Source organism: Cetorhinus maximus, unplaced genomic scaffold (assembly GCF_964194155.1).
Source record: "Cetorhinus maximus unplaced genomic scaffold, sCetMax3.hap1.1 HAP1_SCAFFOLD_409, whole genome shotgun sequence".
NCBI lineage: Eukaryota > Metazoa > Chordata > Chondrichthyes > Lamniformes > Cetorhinidae > Cetorhinus > Cetorhinus maximus.
The window spans coordinates 304,141-329,763 of NW_027596355.1; the positions used below are offsets into that span (position 1 = coordinate 304,141).

The 25,623-nt window shown below is 45.2% G+C and overlaps 1 protein-coding gene across 2 annotated transcripts in view; it reads right to left on the reverse strand.

Moving 5' to 3' along the window:
• fer1l4 (fer-1 like family member 4) overlaps positions 1-25,623 on the reverse strand; it is a 291,481-nt gene that overhangs the window by 234,817 nt on the left and 31,041 nt on the right. For both annotated transcript variants that reach the window (XM_078535361.1, XM_078535360.1), the window contains exons 5-13: positions 23,228-23,319; positions 21,530-21,571; positions 20,649-20,798; positions 19,790-19,847; positions 18,380-18,511; positions 12,471-12,533; positions 11,634-11,718; positions 10,444-10,603; positions 4,453-4,636 (exon numbers count right to left, since the gene is read on the reverse strand). In XM_078535361.1, coding sequence (XP_078391487.1) covers positions 4,453-4,636; positions 10,444-10,603; positions 11,634-11,718; positions 12,471-12,533; positions 18,380-18,511; positions 19,790-19,847; positions 20,649-20,798; positions 21,530-21,571; positions 23,228-23,319 — 966 coding nt within the window. The remainder of the gene's footprint in view (positions 1-4,452; positions 4,637-10,443; positions 10,604-11,633; positions 11,719-12,470; positions 12,534-18,379; positions 18,512-19,789; positions 19,848-20,648; positions 20,799-21,529; positions 21,572-23,227; positions 23,320-25,623) is intronic.

Here is a 25,623-nt window from a genome sequence, read left to right on the forward strand (position 1 = left end):
ATATTCCATTTGCCACTGTTCAGCCCATCTGACCAGCCAATCTAGATCCTCCTGTAATCTCAAGCTATCCTCCTCACTATTTACCACCCCACCAATTTTCGTGTCATATCACAGAATCACAGAAACACACAGTGCAGAAGAGGCCCTTCGGCCCATCGAGTCTGCACCGACACAGGAGAAACACCTGACCTACCTACCTAATCCCATTTACCAGCACTTGGCCCAGAGCCTTCAAAGTTATGATGTGCCAAGTGCTCATCCAGGTACTTTTTAAAGGATGTGAGGCAACCCACCTCCACCACCCTCCCAGGCAGCGCATTCCAGACCATCACCATGCTCTGGGTAAGAAAGTTTTTCCTCACATCCCCCCTAAACCTCCTGCCCCTCACCTTGAACTTGTGTCCCCTGGTGACTGACCCTTCAACTAAGGGGAACAGCTGCTCCCTATCCACCCTGTCCATGCCCCTCATAATCTTGTACACCTCGATCAGGTCACCCCTCAGTCTTCTCTGCTCCAACGAAAACAACCCAAGTCTATCCAACCTCTTTCATAACTTAAATGTTTCATCCCAGGCAACATTATGGTGAATCTCCTCTGCACCCCCTCCAGTGCAATCACATCCTTCCTATAATGTGGCGACCAGGACTGCACACGGTACTCCAGCTGTAGCCTCACCAAGGTTCTATACAACTCCAACATGACCTCCCTACTTTTGTAATCTATGCCTCGATTGATAAAGGCAAGTGTTCCATGTGCCTTTTTCACCACCCCCACTAACATGCCCCTCCGCCTTCAGAGATCTATGGACACACACACCAAGGTCGCTTTGTTCCTCAGAATTTCCTAGTGTCATGCCTTCATTGAATACCTCCTTGTCAAAATCTTGTCATCCGCGAACATACTGATCAACCCTCCTACATTCAAGTCTAAATCATTTATAATTACCACAAACAGCAAGGGACCCAACACCAATCCCTGTGGAACCCCACTGGACACAGGCATCCAGTCACAAAAACACCCCTCGACCATCACCTTCTGCTTCCTGCCACTCAGCCAATTCTGGATCCAATTTGCCAAATTGCCTTGGATCCCATGGGCTCTTACCTTCGTTATCAGTCTCTCATGCGGGACCTTATCAAAAGTCTTGCTGAAGACCAAGTAGACTACGTCAAATGCATTGCCCTCATCTACACACCTGGTCACCTCTTTGAAAAATTCAATCAAATTGGTCAGACAAAACCATGCTGACTGTCCTTGATTAATCCCTGCCTCTCCAAGTGTAGATTAATTCTGTCCCTCAGAATTGCTTCCAATAGTTTCCCCAACACTGAGGTTAGACTGACTGGCCTGTAGTTCCCTGGATTATCCCTTCCTCCCTTCTTGAATAACGGTACCAAATTGGCTGTCCTCCAGTCCTCTGGCATCTCTCCTGTGGCCAGAGAGGTATTGAAAATTATTGCCAGCGCCTCTGCTATCTCCTCCCTTGCCTCACTCAACTGCCTGGGATACATTTCATCTGGGCCTGGAGATTTAGACCATAAGATATAGGAGCAGAAATTAGGCCAATCGGCCCATCGAGTCTGCTCCGCCATTCAATCATGGCTGATAAGTTTCTCAATCCCTTTCTCCCGCCTTCTCCTCGGAACCTTTGATCCCCTTACCAATCAAGAACCTATCTATCTCGGTCTTAAATACACTCAATGACCTGGCCTCCACAGCCTTCTGTGGCAATGAATTCCATAGATTCACCACTCTGGCTAAAGAAGTTTCTCCTCATCTCTGTTCTGAAAGGTATTCCCTTTTCTCTGAGACTGTGCCCTCGGGTCCTAGTCTCTCCTACTAAAGGAAACATCTTCCCCATGTCCACTCTATCCAGGCCTTTCAGTATTCTGTAAGTTTCAATCAGAACCCCCCTCATCCTTCTAAACTCCATCGAGTATAGACCCAGGGTCCTCAAACGTTCCTCATATGTTAAGCCTTTCATTCCTAGGATCATTCTCGTGAACCTCCTCTGGACCCCCTCCAGGGCCAGAACATCCTTCCTGAGATACGGGGCCCAAAATTGCTCACAATATTCTAAATGTGGTCTGACCAGAGCCTTATAAAGCCTCAGCAGCACATCCCTGCTTTTATATTCTAGTCCTCTCCAAATAAATGCCAACATTGCATTTGCCTTCCTAACTACCGACTCAACCTGCAAGTTAACCTTAAGAGAATCCTGGACTAGGACTGCCAAGTCCCTTTGCACTCCAGATTTCTGAATTCTCTCCCCATTTAGAAAATAGTCTATACCTCTATTCTTCCTACCAAAGTGCATGACCTCACACTTCCCCACGTTGTATTCCATCTGCCACTTCTAGAAAAGTAGATAAATTCACTTAAAGTAGATTTATCTACTTTTAAGCCTGCCAGACCACTTAGAACCTCCTCCCTTTCTATACTAAGATAAAAACAAAATACTGTGGATGCTGGAAATCTGAAACAAAAACAAAAATAGCTGTAAAAACTCAGCAGGTCTGACAGCATCTGCGGAGAGGAACACAGTCCGTATCTTCATCAGAAGAGTCATACAGACTCAGAGCGTTAACTGTGTTCCCCTTTCTACACTAGTTTCTTTAATTATATCACAGTCCTCCTGCCTGATTTCCATACCCACGTCGTCCCTCTCACTTGTGAACACCGACACAAAGTATTCATTTAGAACCCTACCTACGTCTTCCGGCTCCACACACAAATTACCACTATGGCCCTTAATGGACCCTACTCTTTCCCTGGTTATCCTCTTACTCTTGATGTACTTGTAAAATAACTTTGGATTTTCCATTATTTTACCTGCCAATGTTTTTTCATGCCCCCTTTTTGCTCTACTAATTTGTTTTTTAAATTCCCCCCTACACATTCTATACTCCTCTAGGGTTTCCGCTGTTTTGAGCCCTCGGTTCCCTGGGTTTGTTGGTTCCACCCTTTATCTTTACTGGAATATGTTGGCCCTGTACTCTCCCTATTTCCTTCTTGAATGAGTCCCACTGCTCTGACACAGATTTACCTAAAAGTAGCTGCTCCCAGTCCACTCTGGCCAAATCATATCTGATCTTATTCAAATTGGCCTTCCCTCAATTTAGAACTCTGATTTCTGGCCCATCCTTGTCCTTTTCCATAACAACCTTGAAACTAACGGAGTTATGATCATTATCTGCAAAATGTACCCCCACTGATACCTCTACCACTTGCCCAGCTTCATTCCCTAAAATTAAGTCCAGGACCGCCCCCTCTTTTGTCGGACCTTCTATGTACTGGCTTAAAAAGCTCTCCTGGATGCATTTTAAGAATTCTACTCCCTCTAAACCTATCACACTATGACTAACCCAGTTAATGTTGGGGACATTGAAATCCCCCACTATTACTACCCTATTATTTTTAGACTTCTCTGAAATTTGCCTACATATCTGCTCTTCTATTTCTCTCTGACTGTTTAGGGACCTATAGTGCACTCCCAGCAATGTGATTGCTCCTTTTTTGTTTTTCAATTCTACCCACGTGGCTTCATTTGGGGCGCCTTCTAAGATGTCATCCCTCCTTACTGCTGTAATTGATTCCTTGATCAATATTGTGATACCCCTCCTCTTTCACCTGCTTCCTTGTATTGCCTGAAGACCCTATATTCTGGAATATTGAGCTGCCAATCCTGCCCCTCTCTCAACCATGTCTCTGTGACAGCAATGACATCATACTTCCATGTGTTAATTTGTGCACTCAACTCATCTGCCTTATTTGTCAGACTCCTTGCAATAAAATAAATAGCATCCTGAACAAGCCTCTTTCAAAAAAACTCAATGATTAATTTATTTTAAAACAAAACTTCTTTTAACTAGTTGCAAGTACCGGTTAACACCCAATTGTGATCGGGAAGTATAACTATCTATCTCTTCCACAGGTTCAAAGCTAAGGTTTGCCTCTGCCATGTGATTGTCTTTTTGTCTTCCAGCTGTTCATTAATTAAAGTGCTTTGCGGTTCAAAACAAACAAACAAATCTGTCTCAAGTCCCATGTAGGTCCGGTGATTTCTGGGAAGAGACCTGCTTGTTTACAGTTCCAAGGTGAATTTATGACCTTTCAAAAAAATCCCAGGTGAACACCCACATGTCCAGATCAGGTCATGTCCTTCCATTCTGTAAAGAAAATGGGAGATTCTGGTTCTGACACAGGGGTCATCAACCTGATTTCTTTTTCTGCTTTTATGTCTCTCCCAGGAGGTTACATGGCTGCTGTAAATGGGGAGGGTCTAAGCAGCTTTGATGGACCAAATGGTCTTTTCCAACCTTTTATTTTTCAATGTTTATATCTCAATGTGGCTTCTAATCAGACAAGAGGCTAACAGTGCTCCAGATAACAAAGGTTCTACCCTAACTAACATTCCCATTTTTCAATAAGAACATATTTAATATCTTTACCTGCTGTCCTGCAAAGGTAACTTGAACATAAGGATCAATGAAAACTTTATTATCTCCCAGAATTTTTGAAAAACTCCCCATAAATCCTGAGTTCATGCTGGGGAGATCCTCTGCTTTATAAATCTTGATGTAGAACTTTGCCCAGGGTCTCTCAGCTGGCACTTGTTTTGGAAGCAGAAGATTCCTACAACACAAAAAGATGTTTCTTAGTGGGAAAACAGAATGGAAAAACAAGCACCAAACTGCATGAATGTACCAAAACTGAAAAGAATAGAAGATTCTGGACTAATGTTTTCTAGACTAACAATTCTCTCTCAGAGAATTCTTTTCCCCAGCCAGCGGTGAAGGCTGGGTCTTTGAATATATCCAAGGCTTAGTTGGACAGATTTTCGATCGACAGGGGAGTGAAGGGTTCAGGGCTGGCTGGAAAGTGGAGTTAAGGTCACAATCAGATCAGCCACAATCTTATTGAATAGCAGAGGAGGCTCAAGGAGGCAAATAGCCTATTCTTGCTCCTATTTCTTATGTTTATGAGACTAACCAAGAAATGCAAACTGGTTTAAAAAACTCCAATAAGGAGGAAACACTCCAGGAATTGAAGATATGAATAAGGAGCAGGAATAGACCATTCGACCCCTCGAGCGTTCAAAGTTTCCAGGCCTTGAGAAGAATGAGTTAAAGTCAAAGCTATGGCAGCGAATCTTCACCAAATCGGGAATGATGTAGGTTTCTTTAGGCCCGCGATGGAAAGGTTTTGTGGAGCAAGTTCCTGCACAGCCTGGCTGGATCAGCTGGGAGTTAATGGAGCCTCTCATCCCAGGGCCATGGTCTCGAGCCCCATGTTGTGTAATGGCTTTTATATTTCTGTTATTTTTTATTGAAAACACTGAAGGAAGGTGTATTAGTAGAACGTGCAGATGCAGTATCAATCGCCTGTCAGCAAATCTGTGATTGTTTAAAGTGACAGCTGTTTTTTTGTGCAGTTCTGAGGTCCTGCTGCTGAATTCGAACTGGGAAGGAGATGGGCAGAAGGCACCAGCTTCCAAACAATACAGAATTCACTGACAGACAGCAGAGCTGCACTTAAAAAACATCTCTCACTTTAAACAGTCACAGGGGCGGAATCATCCCAGATTTGCACTAAGTGCAGTTGTAGGCGTGAAAAACAACGCTATACTCACTGGCCACAAGAGCGGGTTTTTGCGCTGAATTGTCCCCTTCCTGGTATGTCCTGCCTCATTAATAATTCATTCATGGGAAACACGCCGGATCACTGGTGGGCAGGTTTGGATTTGCCGGGCACGCCGTGGCCTCAGCGCTTCCTCGCTCCGGGCGCCATGTTTAAAGCAAACCAGAGCGCAGCCAACCTCATGTCTACAGCCCAGGACTGCTCCAAGCAACAGGTGGTCCTGGAAGCAAAGAAGACAACAGTCCCCAGACTTGGTAACGCCTCTCTGGAGCACCTGCTGGGCACGGTGGAGGGACACCACAATGTCCTCTGGCCACAGGAGGTCCACCAGAGTCACCAATCCGGCCTGGGAGGTGGTGACAGGGCAGTCAGTGCCACTGGAGCACAGAGGAGGTCAACCATCCAGTGCAGGAAGAGGATGAATGATCTCACCCGTTCCATCAGGGTAAGTCAACCACCTCATCACTCTCAACTCACACACTCACAAACCCATCACACACCCACAGGGATCTCACACCTCAAAGGACAACACCACTAACTCTCACACACACCCTCACATCTCCATCAGGCTCATACCCTCTCGAGCTCGTGTCCTCATCCTGTCCATGTCTCCGCTCACCACACAAACATTCCACTCAGCGCCATGTGTCCTGCTCACACTCTCTCCATCTGTTTCCATGCAGGAGAAGCTGGCTCACATCAGCAGGGAGAGGTCCCAGACTGGGTGGGGGTGGAGTGGCCCACATTAGGCCCCTCACTCACTTTGAGGAGCGGCCATCGCGCTGACTGGTGAGGATGTGGACCCTGCCTGTGGTGACGGTGAGGGTGTGGACCATGCCTGTGGTGACGGTGAGGGTGTGGACCCTGCCTGTGGTGACGGTGAGGATGTGGACCCTGCCTGTGGTGACGGTGAGGGTGTGGACCCTGCCTGCTGTGACGGTGAGGGTGTGGACCCTGCCTGTGGTGACGGTGAGGTCGGTGGTGAACACCCTCGTGAGGATCCTGCACCACATCATCCCTCTCTCAACACAACCGTGAGTGCCTCTCTCTCCTGCTTTTGACTCTGCTGCCAAGCACTCATTATCTCTACTTTGGTTCACAGGGAGCTCTGCCAAGGGACCAGCACCCTCAGCCAGCCAGTCCCTCAGCTCCATCCACATCCTCACCTCCAGCCAAAAGGACTCCTCCTCCATTGAAGAGCTGGAAATAAGCAGCCTGGAAGACCCGTCACAGCGCTTACCCACACCCTCCACCAGCGCAGAGACACACACCTCGGTGGGACCTAGATCTAGAGCAGGCCCGGGTTCACAATCTGGTGGTCACCGCATGGACACGTGTCCACAGCAGGAGGAGGCAGGTTCAGCCGAGCTCCCCGGCACTCGGAGGGCTGCTGAGGAAGAGGCATCTCTGAGGCCCGAGTCAGCCGACGAGCCCCTGGACTCGGCCTCCCAGCTCATCCTGGAGAGTCAGCAGAAGGTGGGGGAACATCAGCTGTTGGAAGCCCTCAGCAGAGTAGCTCGCGAGGCAGAGAACCTCCCCTCAGTTACCTATCAACCCATACCCTTGTCTTTAGAGGACGTCCAGGTGAACATGCACATTCCCTACCTTCCCGGAAATCCCACCCCCTGTCCTCATTGACCTCCCCAACCTCCTCCTTCACCAGCCACCCTCACCGTCCCTTCGACTGCTACCAATGCACCCTCACCCTCCCACCCTTCCGGCCCCTTTGCCCCTTCCCATACTCACCATTCCTTCCTACCATGCCTACCCTCAATTCGCTCCCCAAGAGGCAGCCATTGACTCCACAGACCCCTCCCTTGCACATTCACCTGGACATCCCTCTCCCCCCTCCCCCAATCCCTCTTCCGCCCTTACTCACCCCTCCACCTGGATACCTTCCCTCTCTGAACTCCCTCCTCCCCCGTTAAATCCTACTCCCCCCATACTCCCTCCTCCCCCCCAACTCCCAACCTCAATGCCTCCCACTGACAACTTTGTCCCCTCCCCACAACCTCATCCCTCATGCTGGTGCACCTTCCTCTCTCACCCCTACTGATCACCAGTAGCAGCCCATGATCGAGGCTGTGATGATCTGAAGCAGGCCGGAAGCATTGACGGAGACCTCCTGCCTTCCGGAAGCTGCTTCGCGGTGGAGCCGTGTCCATGAGAATCCACCCAGCGTGCGAGGCACGTGTTCCCCAGGGTCTGGTAACTGTCAGACTCCAGCATCTTCTTCTCCTCGGATGTCCGCGATCTGAGCAAGGCCCGAACAGTAAATCCTGACATCTGCACGTCCCGCTTGTCCAGACGTGTTCTGAGCCGGTGTATTTTCCTGGCATGGGGGATGATTCCGGTCGGGACTTACTTTGCTTCCCATTTAGCGGGATGTGAATCGGGTTGACGTTGGTGTCCAGCAGGATTGGCAGACACCATCAGCTAATTCCGTTGTGATTTCACACCGACCTGAAACCAAGTTTTGCCCCTCGCAACAATCTGCCCCAGGGAAGACCACGACCACAATCTGCCCTTGGGTGGATCAGCACAAAAATCTGTCTCCGGGGAGATCAGAACAATCTGCCCCCGAGAAGATCACCACAACAATCTATCCATGAGAAGATCACCATAACAATCTGTCCATGAGAAGATCACCACAACAATCTGTCCATGAGAAGATCACCACAACAATCTGTCCATGAGAAGATCACCATAACAATCTGTCCATGAGAAGATCACCACAACAATCTGCCCCCGAGAAGATCACCACAACAATCTATCCATGAGAAGATCACCATAACAATCTGTCCATGAGAAGATCACCACAACAATCTGTCCATGAGAAGATCACCACAACAATCTGTCCATGAGAAGATCACCATAACAATCTGTCCATGAGAAGATCACCATAACAATCATCCATGAGAAGATCACCACAACAATCTATCCATGAGAAGATCACCACAACAATCTGTCAATGAGAAGATCACCATAACAATCTGTCCATGAGAAGATCACCATAACAATCATCCATGAGAAGATCACCATAACAATCTGTCCATGAGAAGATCACCACAACAATCTGTCCATGAGAAGATCACCATAACAATCTGTCCATGAGAAGATCACCATAACAATCATCCATGAGAAGATCACCACAACAATCTATCCATGAGAAGATCACCATAACAATCTGTCAATGAGAAGATCACCACAACAATCATCCATGAGAAGATCACCATAACAATCTGTCCATGAGAAGATCACCACAACAATCATCCATGAGAAGATCACCATAACAATCTGTCCATGAGAAGATCACCACAACAATCTGCCCCCGAGAAGATCACCATAACAATCTGTCCATGAGAAGATCACCATAACAATCTGCATAATAATTTACAAACAACAGAAGATGAAAGTTGAAGTCAGTGAAACGTCTGCTTCCTCCTCACACATATATCAACAGACACACTCGCTGCTCTCAGCGCTACACTGAAAGGAAAATACAGCCATATCTGTTTTACTGAATAAAAATCTCAGTGTGATAAATTATAACCCCCAGCTTCCTTTGATGAATTTGAGATAATAACCCAATGTTTGAAGTGGAAACACAAATCAATTTTCCTTTTCTTTCTATCATCATCTAAATCTCTCAATTAGAACTGACACAAGGGGCTGGATGGCCTCGTTCTGTGCTGTAATCTCTATGAGTCTATAACTTGCAGCTAGCAATCATTCCCAGGTATCCAGTATTCTGCATACAAATCAGCCAAAGTCTAAGATTAATTGATTGAATAACCATTCCACTTCCATATAAATCACCTCAACCTCTCTGTTCCATTCCAACCTATAACTCACTCCAGGTACTGATTATCCTACAAACAAACTGAAGTCATCTGAACTTTTTAATCAAATTTCAGTCTTATGTTTATTTGTTTTTTTGTAATTAAAGACATTATATAAATGCAAGTTGTTGAAATGTAACCAATCATCAGTTAGGTTTTGACCACAGATCTGACTAAACACCAAGTAAGAATTTATTGAAGGGATATTGTGGATCCCCTCAGAAGTCCCACTGATATATTAACACTTCCTATATAATGGAAACAGTTCAGGAATATAAAATACACAGAAGCCCTCTACCTTCGGAAGCCGAAAGCCATATTTTCAACTCTTGCCATCAACTCCACTTCCTTGATATCTCTTCCTGTTCACTTGCTCACACACAACCGCTCCCTCTCTACCGCCCATAAACTCCACAGCTCAGATACCCATACTCTGTCCTTCAACAGACTCCATTCACTCATCACCCTGTTCTCATTGACCAACATGACTCCCTGACCCCATCACATTAAATTTATCATTTCAATTTCATTCTCATATTCAAACTCCTCCTTGGCCTCGACCCACTCTGAAACTTCCTCCAACATTACATACCCTCTGGCACCTTTTGGCCCTTTTATGGTCCCCTCATCTCAGCATTGGTGGAAAAGTTTATAACTACCTTGTCCCTCTCTCTGAAACTCTCTTCCCAAACTCCTTTAATCTTCTCCAAACTCAGCTTTTTGACCAAGGTTTGTGTCAGTCCTCTTGCTCTCTCTCCATTCCCCTGGCTATTTCTAATTGTGAAGAGTTGGGGTCTTAGAACAGCTTTAAAATGCAAGTCTATTCAAACTGCACACTGAACCAAAAGAACGATTCAATGAATGCCACTCTCCTGCTCGTTCCCCACAGTGCTCCAAATGCTCCTTCCACAATACAGCATTCCAGAGAACAACTGGATTTACCTTCCAGTTTTTACTTACTTTTCAATATCTTCATCCTGATTACTGGCTGTACTGGAGAGAAAGCCCTGTGAATCTCCTTTCCCCATTACAGAAATCGTACACTTCACAAATCCTTTTATGCCACCTTTAGTATCTTTAGGGTCAGTAAGAGTTGCCCATTTCTGAAAGAACTTGTGATCTGATAAAACAAGGAGAATATTTAATCATTTTCTGATGGTATTTTATTAATAAGAGAAAATAGCAAAATGATAAGTGGGTTTGTTATGGTTTTAATATTAAAGTAAACATTTGCCCTTGAGAGGGTCGTGAGTGAGGAAGCAAAATCATTCCAGATACCAAGAATTTCAGCTGAGAAACTTTACAAAAGGGAGACTCTGAGGTGAACTTAATAAATATTCAAAATTTATGGAAAGGGTTAGCAAAATGTAAACGTCATTGTAAACTATTCACTCTTGTGAGCAACCAGGGAATGAATGTACTGGGGATTTATAAATAGAATAATACTACAGAAAGGGGGAGAGGGTTGGTGGGGAAACTATGCAGTATGGATGATGCCATGGGGGCATAGTGGCTACTGGATAATTCAAAGTCTTTTCTTTTAGTGAAACACAATGGAATTATCCAATCTTTTGCATGAAATGATGTAAATGACACAACAAAGTGGGAATTCAATGCTAAAAATAGTTTATCAGATAATTTCAATTAAACAAATATGAACTAAGAGGAACAGGCTATACGACATTACTGTACTGCAGTCTAAATATATATATTTTAGATATACTAAGATATATACCAGACTATACTATATTACTGGACTTAGACTTAAAACTGTAGCCAGCAAGACCAGAATTATACTGCAAGCTGAGCCTGTGTGTGCGTTTCACAGTTTGCGTGTGTCCTTATACACACCGGCAGAGCTCTGCTTGCTAGCTCATCCTAGAGGAGGCTGCCAGCACTGTGATTCCTTGTTTTAAGTTTATGAGGTGTCAGGAAGTTCAGTTACAGAATGGAGTATGAAAGGGAAACGCACTGAAAGGACATTTATAACAAAAAGATGATTTGTATCTCTCTCTGCATCCCCCATGTTTCAGGATATAAGCGAGTTGTATGCAAATAGTGTTGGTAAAGATTGTGAGATCCCATTCTCAGCTTGTTGGATGCAGTTGGATGTACATCACCTGATGTACAAATAAAGTGAAACTAGTTACCTGGCTGTTGATAAACAGTTCCTGCATCAATCTTGAATGTTCCCAGCTGAACTCCAGTGAATGGGATTTTTTTTGCATGAACAACCTAGAGCACAAATAAATTAGGCAGAAACCAAATTGTTGCCACCGTTTCTATTAAAAGGTTTCTTTCCATAAACGGTGAAACTCCTCACCACCCTCAAATTCCCCTTCCACCTGCAACCTAGGCTTGTAAAACACAAAATGGTTGGCATTGAGTGTTGCTCAATTTAACCATCTTCACTGATTGTTTCAGCCTTGATAATGTCCTGCACTCTTGGACTGAGGCTTCACACGAGTTTGAGTCAACAACCCAGGCTGTTGATTTACAACCATTACACAATCAACAAGCAAAATGTCAGAAGGTCCTGGTCGCATTTGGGAATCAGTAGCAGCGTCACAATCACTTGTTGGGCTCCTGATTCATGGATGGGAAAAGCCCACCAGGATTCCTGCCCCATGTTGTTTTAGAATAAGCCCCACTCAGAACAATTGTTTACGGATTCTGGGCAATAATATGTTTGGAATTGTCTGTGACTATTTCTCATGTTGAAAGGCAGCAGCACCTATGGATCTGTACTCAGGGACATGTGAGAGCCCTGACCAGGTCACAGCCATGTATAATTGCACTGTCTCAGGGTCTGACATCAAAACAAGACCACTTGATAACAAAGTGTGTTGAGTCCAGTGGATCGAATCAACTCATTTCCCGTTTACAGACATCTCAGATCAAAAACACAAATCAAAATCTTGATTTAGCACTTGAGTAATTAAATATTATTAAAGTGCCTCAATTGTGAGTAACAGTTTCATACTTACAATAATTTCAATGATTTTATCAAACAAGACAGGTTGTGGCTCTTGGAATTCAAAAACAAAATACTAGGAAGAAAAGAGACACAATAATTTATTATTGTAAAATAAAATGCTAGTTTGGAAGCAACTTTGGAAAGAGAAACAGAGCGAAAGGGGCTGAATTTAATGTAGGGAACCATGGAGACCAGGCCCACTTAATTGTGGGACAGGCACTGCATCAATCTCTGGGCAGCGGCAACACCCCCACCCTCATTAACACCCTCCCCCTCATTAACACCCCCACCCTCATTAACACCCCCACCCTCATTAACACCCTCCCCCTCATTAACACCCCCACCCTCATTAACACCCTCCCCCTCATTAACACACCCACCCTCATTAACACACCCACCCTCATTAACACCCTCCCCCTCATTAACACACCCACCCTCATTAACACCCCCCACTCATTAACAGCCCCCACTCATTAACACACCCATCCTCATTAACGCACCCCCCTCATTAACATACCCCCGCTCATTAACACACCCACCCTCATTAACACACCCACCCTCATTAACACCCCCCTGCTCATTAACACCCCCTCATTAACACACCCACCCTCATTAACACACCCATCCTCATTAACACCCCCCTCATTAACACACCCATCCTCATTAACACCCCCCTCATTAACACACCCATCCTCATTAACACCCCCCCATTAACACCCCCCCTCATTAACACACACCCGCTCATTAACACACCCTCATTAACACCTCCCCCTCATTAACACCCCCCCATTAACACACCCACCCTCATTAACCCCCCCTCATTAACACCCTCCCCCACATTAACACCCTCACCCTCATCAACAGCCCCCCTCATTAACACCCTCACCCTCATTAATATCCCCCCTCATTAACACCGTCGCCCTCATTAACAGCCCCGTCATTAACACCCTCGTCTTTATTAACACGCTCCCCCTCATTAACACCTCCCCCTCATTAACACCCCCCTCATGAACACCCTTCCCCTCATGAACACCTTCCCCCTCATTAACACCCCCACCCACATTAACACCTTCCCCCTCATTAACACCCTCCCCCTCATTAACACCCCCACCCTCATTAACTCCCTCCCCCTCATTAACATCAACCTCATTAACACCCCCTCCCTCATTAACACCCTCACCCTTATTAACACCCCCACCCTCATTAACAACCCCCTCATTAACACCCTCGCCCTCATTAACATGCTCCCCCTCATTAACATCCCCCTCATTAATACCTCCCCCTCATTAACACCCCCTCATTAACACCCTCACTCTCAGTAACACCCCTCATGAACACCCTCCCCCTCATGACCACCTTCCCCCTCATTAACACCCCCTCATTAACACTCCCACCCCCATAAACACCCCACCCTCATTAACACCCCCACCCTCATTAACTCCCTCGCCCTCATTAACACCCCTGCCCCCATTATCAGCCCCACCCTCATTAACACCCCCACCCTCATTAACACACCCACCCCCATTATCAGCCTCACCCTCATTAACACCCCCACCTTCATTGATACTTCCCTCTCATTAACACCTCCCAACCTCATTAACACTCCCACCCCCATTAACACCCCCACCCTCATTGACACCCTCACCTTCATTAACACCTCCCAACCTCATTAATACTCCCACCCTCATTAACACCCCCACCCTTAAATGTTTTGGATTAGGGGAAAGTGGATTTTAGTAAAATAAGGCAGGATCTGGCCAAGGTAGACTGGGAACAGCTACTTATGGCGAAATCTACAGAAGAGCAGTGGGTGGTGTTCAAAAAGGAAATGGGGAGGGTTAAGGCTCAACATGTTCCCTCTAGGGTGATAGGAAGGAGTAACAAGCCCAGAGAACCATGGATGACCAGAGTTATTCAGGTTACGATGAGAAGGAAAAGAGAGGCTTTTAGCAGGTACAAGGGAAGCAAATCAGCGGAGGCATTAGTGGAGTACAGAAAGTGCAGGGTGGAGCTTAAGAAAGCAATTAGGAGAGCAAAGAGGGGATATGAGAAAGCTCTGGCTGGTAAAAGTAGGGAAAATCCCAAGATATTCTACAGGCACATCAATGGGAAGAGGATAACCAGGGAAAGAGTAGAGCCCATAAGGGACCAAGGGAGCAATCTATGGGTGGAGCCAGAGGACATCGCTAGAGTGTTGAATGAATACTTCACATCCGTCTTCACACAAGAGAATGAGGATGAAGGTATTGAACTCGGGGAGAGAGACTGCGAGGTTCTTGAGCATATTGATATAGGGAGTGACAAGGTATTGGAGGTGTTGGCAGGCTTAAAAGTGGACAAATCTCCAGGTCCGGATGATTTGTGTCCCAGACTGCTGAGGGAGGCAAGGGAGGAGATCGCAGGGGCTCTGACCCAAATTTTTAATTCCTCTCTGGCCACGGAGGAGGTGCCAGAGGACTGGAGAACAGCTAATGTGGTTCCTCTATATAAGAAGGGTTGTAGAGATAAGCCAGGGAACTACAGGCCAGTGAGTCTCACGTCAGTGGTAGGGAAACTATTGGAGAAAATTCTGAAGGAGAGTATCTATCTCCACTTGGAGAGGCAAGGTTTGATCAGGGATAGTCAGCATGGCTTTGTCAGAGGGAGGTCATGCCTAACAAATTTGATTGAATTTTTTGAGGAGGTGACCAGGTGTGTAGATAAGGGTCGTGCAGTTGATGTAGTTTATATGGATTTCAGCAAAGCCTTTGACAAGGTCCCACATGGGAAACTTATAAAGAAGGCAAATGCACATGGGATACAGGGTAATTTGATAAGGTGAATTCAAAATTGGCTTAGTTGTAAGAGACAGAGGGTGATGACAGAAGGATGCTTTAGTGACTGGAAGCCAGTGTCCAGTGGCGTACCACAGGGATCTGTGCTGGGTCCCCTATTATTCATCATTTATATAAACAACATAGATGACAATGTGGGGGGTAGGATTAGTAAGTTTGTGGATGACACAAAGATTGGCCGGGTGTTTAACAGTGAGGTTGAGTGTCTTGGGCTACAGGAAGATATAGACGGGATGGTCAAATGGGCAGATAAGTGGCAGATGGAATTTAACCTGAAAAGTGTGAGGTGATACACTTTGGAAGGAGTAATTTGACAAGGAAGTATTCAATGAACGGCATGACACTAGGAAGTTCTGAGGAACAAAGGGACCTTGGCGTGTGTGTCCATAGATCTCTGAAGGCGGAGGGGAATGTTAGTGGGGTGGTGACAAAGGCATATGGGACACTTGCCTTTATCAATCGAGGCATAGATTACAAAAGTAGGGAGGTCATGTTGGAGTTGTATAGAACCTTGGTGAGGCCACAGCTGGAGTACTGCGTGCAGTTCTGGTTGCCACATTATAGGAAGGATGTGATTGCATTGGAGGGGGTGCAGAGGAGATTCACCAGGTTGTTGCCTGGGATTAAACATTTAAGTTATGAAGAGAGGTCGGATAGACTTGGGTTGTTTTCGTTGGAGCAGAGAAGACTGAGGGGAGACCTGATTGAGGTGTACAAGATTATGAGGGGCATGGACAGGGTGGATAGGGAGCAGCTGTTCCCCCTTAGTTGAAGGGTCAGTCACGAGGTAACATAAGTTCAAGGTGAGGGGCAGGAGGTTTACGGGGGATGTGAGGAAAAACTTTTTTACCCAGAGGGTGGTGACGGTCTGGAATGTACTGCCTGGGAGGGTGGAGGAGGCGGGTTGCCTCACATCCTTTAAAAAGTACCTGGATGAGCACTTGGCACGTCAAAACATTCAAGGCTATGGGCCAAGTGCTGGTAAATGGGATTAGGTAGGTAGGTCAGGTGTTTCTCATGTGTCGGTGCAGACTCGATGGGCCGAAGGGCCTCTTCTGCACTGTGATTCTGTGATGATTAACATCCCCCCTTTGTTAACATCCCCCCTCATTAACACCCTCTTCTTATTAACATTTCCCCCTCATTAACACCTCCCCCAGATTAACACCTCCCTCATTACTATCTCGCCCCTCATGAACTCCTCCCTCTCATTAACGCTTCCCACCTCATTAACACCCCCCTCATTGACGCCTCCCTCTCATTAACTCCCCCACCCTCATTAACATCTCCCCCATTAACATCTCCCTCTCATTGACACCCCCACCCTCATTGTCGCCTCCCTCTCATTAACTCCCCCACCCTCATTGTCGCCTCCCTCTCATTAACTCCCCACCCTCATTGTCGCCTCCCTCTCATTAACTCCCCCACCCTCATTAACATCTCCCCCATTAACATCTCCCTCTCATTAACACCCCCACCCTCATTGTCACCTCCCTCTCATTAACTCCCCCACCTTCATTAACATCTCCCCCCATTAACATCTCCCTCTCATTAACACCCTCATTAACACCCCCACCCTCATTGACACCTCCCTCTCATTAACACCTTAACACCTCCCCCACATTAACTGCCCCCCCCCTCATTAATGAGCCATTTGACATCCATTATCCCCAAGTCCACTACAATTTAGCAGTCGCTCAGGGATTAATGAGGTGCTGCACTGGTGTCCTGCACCCTCAGGGAGCTGGGAAGGGATGGGGGACCCCTCACTATCAGTCACTCCGATCAGGCAGTGAAGTGGCCGCTGAAAACCACCCCCTTGCTCTTGCCTCCAAACCCCCGTCTCTATGACCCTCAGACTGCGACTCCCATCCCTGTGGCCTAGAGACCCTCCACAGTTCTGGGCCTTGGGTGGGTGCAGTGCTGCCAACAGATACTGCTCCCACTGGCAGAAATGAGGAGCTGCTGGCCTCTGATTGGCAGGGGGTGAACCACACCTCCCCCCCACCCCCCCAGCCACACACACACACCCCCCTCACCCCACCACAGAGCTGACGGGGGCTCCCTGCTGGTTCTCCAACCGGAGGGTAAGATCCCCGTCAGCCCAACAAAATCCTGGCCAATGTTTCAGGTCAAAGGCCATTCATCAGTTATTGTCATCTAGTTTGACATATTCTACACCATTCTTTGTAGGATATCCATTCCATTAGGTTTATTCTACTCTTAGTTTTGCATCAGATGAAATCAGTTACATTTATTTCATTGACAGGAGAGAGAGGAGAAATTACCCAATCAAAAAGATTTACCATCTGCTCCCCTCCACATCCATTCCAAAGTTCAGTCATTCCGTGAAGAAGACTCTCACATTGGTCCAAAATTTCCCATCCCAATTGATCCAATAAGTGGCCATCTTATGCCCCTGCTGACATTTTACCAGTGTCAGCAGAGCTCGTGCCACATGTGGACATTGCCAGGCACATTGAGGCAGCTTCCAACTGGACTCGCAGGAGGGAGCTTCCTTTCTGGGTGTTTGATAGTCCAAAAAGGACCCCCCATCCCCCACACTCCAAAATGTGGCAATGGCCAGCCCCATGGCTCTAATGCCACTGGAGGGATCACCCCCTGCCCCCCACCTCCGATCGCCAGGGCCTGCCTACATTATGAGAATTTCTTCCCGGCCCTTTGAGAACAACCTGCCCTCTCCCCTCCCTGTGGCCTCAGCAGCAGCCACCTCTATCGGACACTCTGCATGTCAGTAAAATTCCTTCTCCTGATTCTGACAGCAACATTTCAAAAATAACACTATCTGAAAACATAAAACAAGAGCCAGACACAACAAAGAGAATGTGCAATAATCTCGCAGCACAAATCATCAACCAAATTCATATCCTAACCATACTGTCCGTTATACCCCATAAATCATACACCCCAGTCATAATATCCATTACACTCTCTCAATCAGTGACTCTAACGCACTCTGTACATTGCCAAATGATGCGTATTCCTTTAGTAAAGTGACAGGATGATGTCTGTTGGTTTAAGAATGATTCCACTGACTGAAGTTTAGCTATTTTGGTGGATTTACCTCATTATAAAACGGGCAGTTGGTGGATTTCTGAGTTGCTGTGTGCTTCTTTTCATCTCCCACCTTCACATAAACTACTGGGTCGATGTTCACCCCAATTAATTTTCGTGCCTCGAGTACATTCACTGTTACCTACAAAACAATCAGAGAGAAGTGGATCACAGAAAGGCCATTCGACTTGCTTGTCACTTCAGCTTCACACAGGAAATATTTCCAGCCTGTTTCACAGCTCCTCACTATTAACCAGCAAGACTGCAAAACGAGGCTAATTCTCTCCTCAGCCAACATCAACAACAAGCATTAAACAGCGGGAGTCGGTAAATACAATCAGTGGAGCCCTCACCAATTTCACTCCATGTTACTCTAGTTTAGATTAGCTCATTCATCCCAGATCGCGGTTAAATGTTAAATCTTGTCACTCTGTAAAATGGAAAGAGTAAACTTTCCTTTTGGAAAAAGTAAACTTTCCAGTCAAATACAGAAAAGGAATATAATATACAGGAAAGGCTCTAATAAGCCTTTCAGAAATGCCAATCTGTAGAAAACAATAAACTTAAGTCAGTTTCTCAATTATTTCAATTTAAAGTGCAATTTTTCTCATGAATCGAAAAATAAATGAAAGGTCAATGTGATTGAATTATTTAAGTGCCATTGCAATTCTAAAAGTCAAACAAACTGATGACTCAGTTATCATCTCTCTCTCAGAGTAGCAACTGTACCTCTGGGATTACACAGTGATTTAGGCTTCAATTATCAACTCACCCCCAGGAATTTTTTAAATTCTGTTTGTGGGTGTTGCTGGCCAGGCCAGCATTTATTACCCATCCCTAGTTCAGAGGGCATTTAAGAGTCAACCACAGGTGGGTTTGGAGTCACATGTAGGCCAGGTAAGGGCAGCAGATTTCCTTTCCTAAGGGACATTAGTGAACCAGATGAGGTTTTTTAAATGACAATTGGCAAAATTTAATTCCAGATTTTTATTAAATTTAAATTCCACATCTGCCGTGGTGGGATTTGAACCTGGGTCCCCAGAGCATTACCCTGGGTCCCAGTCCACTATGCCACCACCTCCCTATTTACTCTAAGGGCACAAGTGTTACTGACTTCATTTATTCACAGTTCTATCATGTGACAGTGATGTGTTTAACAGGGTTTGCATCATCACATCATTTATTTTAAAATAAATAGGCTAAAATTTGTCCAATACCTTTTCAAACTCATTTTTTCACTGCCCCTTTATACATATCATGCGACATGTGATGTCATAACAATAACAGACGTGAGGGAGTGAAACACACTCAGAAATCTAATGGATTGGGTAAGTGCTCTCAGCGTGTGACACCCACAACTAGCATCTGTCCTGTAACCTAGCTCGACATTCAGCTTTAGTCCCAATCTCTCACTCATTACCTGGAAGTTCTGTATTCTGGGTATATCCAGCTCTGCCCTGGTAAAAAGCCTACAGCGACTGTGAACAGAAATATTCTGAAGTTAGTGTTTCAATAGCTGAGCAAGATCAATGTAAAAACAAACAAATGGAATCACCAGATCCTGATTGGAGGAAAAGCTTTCGAGTGAGAGTTGGGTTGCTCCCAAATCATTAAACACAAAAACTAAAATACCATTAATCTCAGCTGGACCATGTCTCATTGGAGTCAGACAAACAGAACCAATATTTCATAACTCATCTCAACATGGTGTCTCTCACAAGGCAGCTCAGCACATTCTCACCTAACACCCTGTAAGCCAGAGACCCCAATAATACAGTTCTGAAGAAGAGTCGTGTTGGTCTCAAAACGTTAACTCTGTTTCTCTCTCCACAGATGCTGCCGGACCTGCTGAGTTTTTCCAGCATTTTCTGTTTTTATTTCATGTCTCCAGCATCAGCTGTATTTTGTTTTTATCCCAATAATACTGTCTGTTACTCCCTATAAATCACAGACTCCAATAATAATGTCCATTACAAATCATAAATCATAGAATCTCCTCCCCTGCAGTATTGCAGGGATGCTGCATCGTTGGAGATCATGTCCTTTGAATCCCTGTTCTACAGGGGATTATGAATCTCATTGGATTACTCACAGAACTGTAGATCTCATGTGCTCCCAGCCAGTGTTCCTCCCCTAACCAATCACATCAAAATAGATTGATTGGTCATTCATTTCACAACATATTGTGGGATCCAAAAATGGTTGCCATGTTTGACTACATGAATAGTCGCTGCATTACAGAAACAATATAAAAGCAAGTCTTTTGTCTCATCATTCACCTTTTCTGAAGAGTGAAAGACACGGAACTGATATCAACTTCCGAAATATCAACATCATCGTCATCCTCACTGCTATCATTGTTGACTAACTTCCGCCCAAGTGCTTTTGTCTTTTTATCCAACTGATCCTCTTTATCCAACACGCTTGGGCTGCAAGAGAGTAAGAATTAGGAATGCAAATGGAATGTTGGCCTTTATTGCGAGGGAGATGGAGTATAAAAGTAGGCAAGTCTTTCTACAACTGTACAGGTCATTGGTGAAACTACACCTAGAGTACTGTGTGCAATTTTGATCTCCCTATTTAAGAAAGGATATACTTGCATTGGGAGCAGAAGGTTCATTAGGCTGATTCCTGGGAAGATGGGGTTGTCCTTACAAGCAAAGGTTGAGCAGGTTACTCATTGGGATTTAGAAGAATGAGAGGCGATCTTATTGAAATGTATAAGATTGTGAGGGAGCCTGAGAGGGTGGCTGCTGAAAGACTGTTTCCACTCAGGGGAATCTAGAACTAGGGGACGCAGATGTAAAATAAAGGATCTCTTATTTAAGACAAAGGTGAGGAGGAGTTTCTTCTCTCGGAGGGTCGTTAGTCTGTGGAATTCTCTTCCCCAGAGAGCAATGGGGGTCACTGAAGATATTGAAGGCTGAGTTGAACAGATTTTTAATCTGCGAAGGAGTACAGGGTTATGGGGGACGGACAGTAAGGTGGAGTTAAGGCCACAATCAGATCAGCTAAGGTCTTATTGAAAGCTCAATGGGCTGAATGGCCAACTCCTGCTCCTATTTCTTGTGTTCTTCTGATCTTAAAGGATTATGTGAGAAAAGTTGTTTTCCAGACTTTAGACAATCATTTTTAAACTATTGAAAGAAGATTAACTTACTCGTGAGATCGGTATCCCTCGTTTTGGATAATAAGAGCTTCCCTGTGAAGAAAAAAATGGAAAAACTCTATCAGATGAGAAATATATTAATGAAGTAGCACTGAGTAACTCACCTCCTGACTCCCCAAAGCCTGTCCACCATCTACAAGGCACAAGTCAGGAGTGTGATGGGATACTCCCCACTTGCCTGGATGAGTGCAGCTCCCACAACACTCAAGAAGCTTGACACTGTCCAGGACAAAGCAATCCACTTGATTGGCACCACATCCACAAACATTCACTCCCTCCACCACCGACACACAGTAGCAGCAGTGTGTACCATCTACAAGGTGCGCTGCAGGAATTCACCAAGGCTCCTTAGGCAGCACCTTCCAAACTCACGGCCACTACCATCTAGAAGGACAAAGGCAGCAGATAGATGCAAACACCACCACCCGGAAGTTCCCCTCCAAGTCACTCACCATCCTGACTTGGAAATATATCGCCGTTCCTTCAGTGTCACTGGGTCAAAATCCTGGAATTCCCTTCCTAACAGCACTGTGGGTGTACCTACACCACATGGACTGTAGCGGTTCAAGAAGGCAGCTCACCACCACCTTCTCAAGGGAAAGTAGGGATGGGCAATAAATGCTGGGCTCAGCCAGTGACACCCACACCCCATGAATGAATTTTTAAAAAAGTAACAACAGCACTGAATAACCTAATTTTTCTTAAAACTGATTGAAGGGCACAAAAATGCCTTGGCTTCAGTGCTTATTGTAAATCTTATTCAGAGGAGATCTGGGTACTTCAGTGCAGTACAGGAGTAGGGTAGTGGGAATCATGGTAGAGTTCCTTCAAAGAGCTAGCGAACAAACATACATACAAACATACAAATTAGGAGTAGGAGGTGGCCACTCAGCCCCTCGAGTCTGCTCTGCCATTCAATAAGATCGTGGATGATCTGATTTTAATCTCAATCCTCATTCCTGCCCACCCTCGATAACCTTTCACCCCCTTGCTGATCAAGAATCTATCTACCTCTGCCTTAAAAATATTCAGACTCTGCTTCCACCTCCTTGAGTAAGGGAGTTCCAAAGACTCACTACCCTCAAAAAATTTCCCTCATCTATCTTAAATGAGTGACCCCTTATTTTTAAACAATGACCCCTAGTTCTAGATTCTCCCACATGAGGGAATATCCTCTTCACATCCACCCTGTCAAGACCTCTCAGGATCTTGAAGGTTTCAATCAAGTCGCCTCTTAATCTTCTGAACTCCAGCGGATACAAGTCTAACCTGTCCAACCTTTCCTCATAAGACAACCCACCCAATTCAGGTATTAGTCTAGTAAACCTTCTCTGAACTGCTTCTAACGCACAAACATGATGGACTGAATGGCTTCCTGCTCTGCAGTATACTCCACCCTGGTGTGGAAAGTGAGACATTTTGAGTTTGAAGATGAGGCAAATTGTTATGGCAGATTACAGGAACTGTGTTTGGCACCTGGTCCATGTTGTATCTGACTTCACGTTGTCAAAATGGAATAAAATTCCTCTTTCCAGCTCCCTCCTCCATAAGCACAGCCATCACTCAAACCCTCAAACCAAGTAAAAGCAGAAAGGAAGGACTAACATGATTGGAATGGAGCAGAAGGCTGAGTTTGAGAATGTGCTTTCTCTACTCGTAAATATGTTTCTGACTGTGTAGTTCACTGACCTGTCACTTATATCAACCACAAAGTCATTTTCTGCCCATGAACCCACAGCTCCCTCGACTGGCTGATATCTGACTTCCAGGTCCACCAATATCTGAAATCAAATAACAATTAGAAAAAGATAATTTATTACCTTCTACACAGCTCAGCCCAACTGGTGCCCTTTTCACCTCAGAGTCAGGGTGAAGCTCACCCCTCAAACCAGGCTGACACTCCAGCACTGCTGAAGGCGCTGGTACCCACATACACATCAGATAAAGCAGGGTGGGTTTTACAATGATTCAAAGGAGAGGAGGAATTCCTGACCAACATTCCCCCTAAAGTCATTCAGGTTCTGCCAGAGCCACTTGCTTCATCACAGCCTTGACAGATATTGACACAAGAACAGAACAGCAAAGGAGACAAAGAGCTTCTATCAACAGCATGTTAGCATTTGACAAAGCATGGCATGTTCAATTATTGGAGTGCAGGGAAGGATATTCAATTATTGGGGTGCAGGGAAGGATATTTAATTATTGGGGTGCAGGGAAGGATATTTAATTATTGGGGTGCAGGGAAGGATATTCAATTATTGGGGTGCAGGGAAGGATATTTAATTATTGGGGTGCAGGGAAGGATATTTAATTATTGGGGTGCAGGGAAGGATATTCAATTATTGGGGTGCAGGGAAGGATATTTAATTATTGGGGTGCAGGGAAGGGTTACACAGTTAATCCTAGAATTTAAGAGAATGATATATGGAGAAAGATTGACAACTCTGGTCTTATTTTCTTCTTAAAATAGGAGACTGAGGAGGAATGTAGTAGCAATGTTTAAAATTATGAAAGATTTGGAAAAATGGGATCCAGCGAGGTTTTGTGATGGATAGAATTTAAACACGCTTATATTTATATATTAAGCATAACAAAAGCAAGGATGAGAACTAAACACGTAGTGAATATGTAGGATAACTGGCACAAAACATGGAACAAGAAACATTAATGGATTTAAAGAAGGAAATAAATAACTAATATGATTCAAGGTTATTAGAAATACATCAAGGGAATACTATTGATAGAGATACTAAATGGGGCAAAGGTATCTCTTTTATTCATTCACAAGATGTGGGCTTTGCTGGCTGGGCCAGCATTTATCGCCCATCCCTAGTTGCCCTTGAGAAGGTGGTGGTGAGCTGCCTTCTTGAACCGCTGCAGTCCATGTGGTGTAGGTACACCCACAGTGCTGTTAGGAAGGGAGTTCCATGATTTTGACCCAGCAACAGCGAAGGAACAGCGATATATTTTCAAGTCAGGATGGTGAGTGACTTGGAGGGGAATTTCCAGCTGGTGGTGTTCCCATCTATCTGCTGCCTTTGTCCTTCTAGATAGTAGTGGTCATGGGTTTGGAAGGTGCTGTTGAAGGAGCCTTGGTGAATTCCTGCTGTGCATCTTGTAGATGGTACACACACTGCTACTACTGTGTGTCGATGGTGGAGGGAGTGAATGTTTGTGGATGTGGTGCCAATCAAGCGGGCTGCTTTGTCCTGGACGGTATCAAGCTTCCTGAGTGTTGTGGAAGCTGCACTCATCCAGGAAAGTGGGGAGTATTCCATCACACTCCTGACTTGTGCCTTATAAATGGTAGACAGGCTTTGGGGAGTCAGGAGGTGAGTTATTCATCACATGATTCCCAGCTGTGGAAATGTTTAGGTTTAATAATTATTTACAATTAGTTTGTTTAGTTGTGTATTATGATTAATCAATTAACCCAATATGATATTCTGCTTAATTGTGGTCAATGCAGGACACTAGCATATCACATGACTAGGTCACAATTAGCAGTCGTGTCCACACTCGACAAGTGAAAAACACCACATGGCCCCCAGGCATTGAAGATGGCAGGGCATGTTGAGAGAGCAGTTAGTAAAGCAAATAGCATCTTAGGCTTTATTAATAGAGGCATTGAGTACAAGAGTAAGGAGGCCATGTTGAGTTTGTATAGGACATGAGTTAGGCCTCATCTGGAATACTGCATCCAGTTCTGGGCGCCATACTTGAGGAAGGATGTGAAGGCATTGGAGAGAGTACAGAGGAGATTCACAAGAATGATTCCAGGGATAATGAACTGTAGCTATGAGGATAGATTGGAGAGGTTGGGATTGTTTTCCTTGGAGAAAAGAAGGCTGAGAGGAGGCAAGATCCTAAAGGTATGGACAGGTAAATAGTGAGAAACTGTTCCCGCTCACAAGAGCATCAAGAACTAAAGGACACAGATTTAAAATAATTGGCAAAAGGAGCAAATGTGATGTGAGGAAATTTTTTTCCACCCAGAGGGTGGTTGGAGTCTGGAACAAACTTCCTGAAAGGATGGTGGAGGCAGGTTCGATCGAGGTATTCAAAAGGGAATTGGATTGCTGTCT